We start from the raw sequence: 6247 nt of genomic DNA, 5'->3' as shown, positions 1-6247 counted from the left end.
CAGTTTGTATTTTGATACATTCTGTTGCCATCAATTTCAGAATGGTTGCCATTATTTTGGTGCTTGTTTGTTCGCAATTTAATTTAAATACACAACACAGAACTTTCCAGACGCTGGGCAAACGAATGGAAATTTGAATGTATTTTTATATTTGCTCGCCTTTATTTGCTAAAATAATTTCTATCACGCACAATTCAAATGTTTCTTTCGCCATGAAACTTTATAAACAACAACTATACGCATGTTTTTGTGGCAGAGCTGGGGGATCCTTATGTATATATACGTAGTACAATTATTTGTGATAACAGACAGAGGAGAACGAACCCTCTTGGAATAGGAAAAAGAAATAGAACGACTTCTCTCGGCCGCAATTGAAAAGAAATAACAAAGCGCGCTTCAATAATTTCGGAAAAGCTGCGGGGAAAACTAGGAAGCACAAAATATAATACAAAATGCGCATGCAGAACGGAAATGGCAAAAAACGAAGGAAAAATGCAGGAAAAGCGGAACGGGAGTGTGCATTGCATTGTAATAGATTCCTTCTTCTATATTTCTTTCAGATCTTCCGCTGCGTAACGGCAAGTTTTTTCACACTTTGGCAGGCAAACTAAATGCAGACAATAACCAGAAAGGGTGGACTTCGAAAAAAAACACTCCTTTGTTGCAAAAATGTTGAGTAAGAATTCTTAACGCCAAAAATCAACAGTGAAAATTTGTTGAATCGGAAAATGCCTTGGGTCACCGGTCAGAAAACCTAAGTAAATTGGAGAAAAATTGGGAATATCTTAGAGTTAGCACATTGACCTCTTCAGTTCCTAGTTTAACTTACTTATATCGTAGTTTCAGTTTTCCAATAAAAGTCCAACAACCTTTAAAATTAACACACATTTTATTTAATTTCACCACCATTTACAATATGCCCATACAAGGCTTTGATTTATTTACTTTAAATTAAATTAGTTTAATATGTTTCATTAAATATATTTTACACACATTTCCCCTCCCTCGGATACACACCTTTGATTTCTGGCTTTGGTTTGTTATGCTGCTCTGTTTATTTTTGTGTTATTTTGCACATTAAAAGTAGAATCAGTAATTTCATGTACTTAGCATATTCTCCCTTTACTGTATCTCGTTCGTGTAAACATTTATATTTGAATTGTGTATGTCCTGCTTTATAGGTTTTAAACTCTTCTGTTCTGCTGTCCAACCTCCAGTTTTCTTGTTTATGACTAGGCTAGTTTATAAATGTTTGCTTAAACTTAATTTGTTTTTTTCTCTTTAGCTCGCTAGTAGACTCCACATCTCAAAGTGTGGTTTTTGGTGTAAAATAAGAGTTAACATGAAAAGCAGTCATCAAAAGAAGATACTTGAAATCAACGAAATGAGGGTGTTCCCTAGACCTATTTAAATAATAAACGTTGAACTAATTAATGGGTAATGAATTTGTATCTCACTGAGAGTTTCTTCTGGCCTTCTAAAATGGTTTTTTGCCGCTAGAATGACTTCAAGTATGTTCAAATGTGGCGTGATTAAGTTTTATTTAAGCCCTTCGTATCGCAAGCTTGATCACCTAAATACTTATTAATTGCCCAGGTCTAGCGAACTCCCCCAATATATTTCGAATTACTTAGGGCTTTAACTAACTCGTAACACACGCCTAGGCCAGACCCAGACTTTCTGTCCGTGATCCTGGCCAGGCCAGTTGCTGTCTGGACGCCTTGGAGGCGCTGCAGCTGGACACAAGAGCTGGACGCTTCTTGGACTCCCTTCGCTCCCTGGAATGTTCCATCGAATGTCCGGTCTGTGACTGTGGATCCTGGCTGCTGGCATCGCAGGGCTCAAATGCAGCCTCAATTAGCCGGAGTAAACTGGCCAGCATGGCCATTATAAACGGCGCCATGTAGACGCCGGGCAGGAGTCGCGATGCCGCCGATGCCGAGGTCGAGAAATACGAGCTGAAAAAGTTCTTCAAGCTCGTGTCGGATGAGAGCGTGACTGCAAGCGGGAAAGCGGAAGAGCCGGCGAAAAACCGGAAACGGAAGTCAGTTGGATCTGGCGTAATTGACTGGCGGCTATCGTACACTTACCACGTGCCGGTACCGGATCCTTTTGCGGAGTGCCCAGCTCGATTTCCTTGTACTCCTGGTATAGATCCCCGATTTGCGCCGAGCAGCGCAAAAGTAATCCGCCAGGATTCGAATTCGGGGCATAAACCGGTCCTCCATGCCCGTAAACCGAGTTCAGCCCGTAAACGTTATTGTAGATGGCCGGATTCACGCTGGAAAAGTGAATGCCCTGCAGTTGCATCTTCAGCGAGATCCGCGTGGCAATCAGATTATCGATGGTGCGAATGTACTCGGTGTCCACATTGGTTATCTGTAAGAAGAAAAACATCACACATTACAACTTTATATATTTATGTTTCTGCTGTCACTACAGCATTTCCGTATGTGCTTAATCTTAGATAAATATTTTGCAAGATTTTACTTTAGCAAGTTGGTTTTTGGACTCAAATAATGCACAAACAAAGGCATATATTTCATATTAGTTTAATTTATTCAAAGCAGTTTGGTCTTTGGTAAGGACTTGCACTGATAATGTGTAATGAACTAAAGTTTAAATATATTGAAGTTACTTTATGCCTAATTAAATTCCAAAACATTTAATTAGTCCGATCACGGAGGAATTCTTTGTACTTTTTGTTCAATTCCTTAAATTCTTCGCTTTTCGAAACTCCAATCTTGATTTTCTTGTTTTTCTCAGTGCTCGGGGAAGCGTATACAAGGGGATTATAATTTTAGACTGCGCCTGTTTATTTTACGCTCGCAAATGCATTTGCATATTTTAAGGCGCTCGAGGGGTCTGCGGCGAGGAGAGGCCTGAGCATTTGGCAACGTTTAGCCCTCACGCTCGTAATACTTTTGTTTGTACTTCTCCTTTTGGCCGTTTGGATGGACCGAGCAGAAGGAAAAAACTTTTGCCAGCCAGCATCTTGTCGCCATTTGCAAGTTGGCACAGTTTGCCAAAGAGCAGTGGCGGCGGGGGAGCGCTTTTCCAGGGGGTTCAGGGGCAGGAGTATCTGGGTAGTCAGGGGATTTGCCACATGTGCTGGGAGACACTTTTGTATGCATGGAAATTATGTATCAAGGAACTTTATCTGTGTTAATGCAATGCAGCAAAAAGCAGCGGCGTCTGAGCACAACACAAACACACAAAAGGATGGAAAAATTAGTTAGAAACTTGGCCCGACGGACATGCCCTTCAAATATATAAAAACACCAATACCAACAACATTGTATTTATAAAACTAGCATGCAATGAAACCAAGTGAAAACATGGAAAAATTGAAGAAATCTTAGTTACAGAGTAACAACTTAAATTGGAAAATAATATTTTTTGCAGATGCTAATTCATGTTCTGGAACTTCCTTAATTTTTTGGAGTACATTATACCCTATCCTCTCTAAAGTCACAAAAAAAATCCGGATGCCCACACAATTGCGCACATTCGTGGATGCAAGGACAGCCGGCAGGACATGGGACATTCTACATGGAAGTGGGGACATGGTACATGGCCAGCACAGCACCACCAGCTGACTAAAAAACAGAGAGGGCCAAAACTGCGTGGCATTTGACGAAAGTTTTCGCCAGTTTGGTGCAGGCCTTGCCAGCTTTGCAGAGCCTTGGTTTGGCGGATTCCTTTGCCATTGCCGTTTGGACTCGAATTTCTTATGCGCCATTTCTGCTTTTCATTTGGCGTGCATCCGTATTGGTCCGCATCCGCAGCTGGATCCGGATCCGTTTCTATATCCCAGGCCACGTCCATGTCCTTGCTGCGTAAGTCCACTTTATTTGCGCCAGCTCTAAGATGCTTAAACTTGCATTTGGCTTAAATGCTGCCAGCAGCTCCTTCATGCGAGAACAGCTTTTATGCTTAATGGCAGTTATTTAGTGCAATTCACTGTAAAATTGTTGCCATAGGAAAATCTGCCACTCGCCATCGCCATCGCCAAGTCTCTTTCCTCTGTGTGTGCAAAAGGATTTGCGCTTTGATAAATAATTTTCCCCATACGCATGTGCATGCCAAAAAGCAGATGTTTAAGCAGCAAAAGTTTTCCTACACTTCCGTATTTTTCTTGCCGGTTTCTTTTATTTTTTTAGCTCGGCACTCCCCTTTCTGCATACGAGGAAAATGATATATATTTTTAGTAGTTGTCTCTGTAGAATTTAGGCCCAAACTTATGTGTGAAATTCGGCCATGGTTGCACTTCGTGTTTCAGTTTAGCAGCACTTTTGGAAATTGTCAAAACTAATGGAGAGTGGGTGCAAGATAAGCCAGAAATAAAGCTACTTTATGAGACGCCTTGGACTGCCTGGGTGTCGTTCATTTGCAAACCATTCGAGTAATCCGCATTTTCTTTGTATTTATAGCTTGCACTTTTGTTTCTAGCAAAGTGCTAATTTCTGAAAACTGTTACCTCTACAAGAAAAACATAGAATATAGGTTGATAAAAGACAAACTTGGGAACATTCGGATTTTGTTTGAAAGTTTTAGTTTATTAAAGGTAATCCAAAAGCCCTATTCTCAGATTCTAAGCCATTATGTCATATTGAGAGACACCTAAAAGTTATGTTCATTTTAATTATTTCTGATTTTACTGATATTATTTTTCTTAGATAAACTGATTTTGCATATTCAAAATTTATACAAGAGCTTAAGAGCTGACCTCTATTACTTTTACTAGCAAACTATATTTGGAAAGTAGACTGAATAACATTTGAAATTCGGGTTTTTACCCATTTTTTCTCCCATGACACTTGGTCTGCAGGCATAAATTTTCATACGTTCGTTGAACCGATGCCCTGGTGACTCCGCCCTCTCAGACGATGCAAAAATACAATAAATATATTTTATATTTCATCCAATATAGTGCACAATTTGTCCCCTCAGTCGTGCGCGCATGTATGGGTTTTTGTGTGTGGCAATGCATTGCCAGCGTATCAATAACAAATAAATTGTGGATAGCACTGCAATATCTCTGCAAACGGTTACTGGTAACTGGAAGCTGGTTTACTGGCTGCCAAGAGTGCGCCAAAGTATGGCGTATACATGGGATGGCGAAAACTATGGCACAAAGGAGCTGCCAACTGCTGGCTGCGAAGCTTTTTTCAATTTTCCGCTAAATTTGGCAGGGCTCAAGTGCTATTTGTCTTCATTAATGCGAATGCGCCTAGGACTTTGGCAAGCGCCCTGCAAGATTCCGACGTTCCTCAGTCGGTTCGTTCAACCCCGAAACCCTGATGATGGCAAATTCTGCGTGGCATTTTTAAGCCGACGCCAAATGACATGCAGCAGTTATTAATTGGCAATTTACATGCCGAATGATTAATGCCTGGGCCCCAGGGCGGAAACAGCCAGGAGACCGAAATGGAGCCACAGCAGCAGTCTTAAACCGAAGGCACATATGTCACCGGGGTGTAAAGTTAAGGTGCACTCGCGGCCAACAGAATAGCTCGCTTGTGTCGATTAAATCACATTACACATGTCCAATTACGTACATTAATTAAGGTAAAGTAAGTAATGTATTTATTAATTTAATTTGGTTAGATTTTTGATAGAAAATAGTATTAGTTTATTTTCTGAGAACTATCTCTCTTGGTACTGTCCTTAAATTTTCTTGGGCAGGAAAACTTCTCTCTCTATTTGAACCATGATATGTTGACCGTTGCTGTTCATGTGTGGGAATGGTTTTCCGGGCCTTGGGAGTGGGAGAGTTTTGGGTCCAGACCTCTTGCAAATTACTCCTGTGGCATTTCACCGCAAAAACTTTTGTCAACAGAAAGTTGTGGCTCCTTGCCGGCGCACCTTTTAACGTAAACTTTGCAGGAAATGTCGGAAGTGCCTGAGTGTGTGTGCGAGGGTGTGTGTGTTTCCGACCACCGACACACCCCTTCTCCTTGCCCCCTCCCTTGCCCTGGCCATGTTGATTTGCACAGCATGAAATATTCATTTGTTTCCTGTGATCGGCAATTGTAATATATCTTCCTCCTGCGGTATCGTTTTCTACTCAATTTTAGTCAATGTCTGCCACGGTTGCTTACTGCTTGTTGTCTCTCAGCCAATGGTTGCCATTGGCTGCCATTGCCAAAAGTTCTCGGTGTCCTTGCAGCTCCTTGTGCCCCATCTAGTCCCCTCCAAAGCCCCCCCTTTAGTCCGCAACAGCGCAACCGCAGAGCATCATTGG

The 6247-nt window shown here is 41.4% G+C and overlaps 1 protein-coding gene across 1 annotated transcript in view; it reads right to left on the bottom strand.

Annotated features, from left to right (window-relative positions):
- Positions 1-870: 870 nt before the first annotated feature.
- LOC117144614 overlaps positions 871-6247 on the bottom strand; it is a 49257-nt gene continuing 43880 nt past the window's right edge. Inside the window, exons 6-7 of the mRNA XM_033309908.1 lie at positions 2091-2379; positions 871-1998 (exon numbers count right to left, since the gene is read on the bottom strand). Of these exons, the coding sequence (XP_033165799.1) occupies positions 1661-1998; positions 2091-2379 (627 nt within the window). The 3' untranslated portion in view covers positions 871-1660. The remainder of the gene's footprint in view (positions 1999-2090; positions 2380-6247) is intronic.

Source organism: Drosophila mauritiana, chromosome 3R, assembly GCF_004382145.1.
Source record: "Drosophila mauritiana strain mau12 chromosome 3R, ASM438214v1, whole genome shotgun sequence".
NCBI lineage: Eukaryota > Metazoa > Arthropoda > Insecta > Diptera > Drosophilidae > Drosophila > Drosophila mauritiana.
Note: the sequence above shows the minus strand (reverse complement) of the source record. Positions and strands in the feature narration are given on the sequence as shown.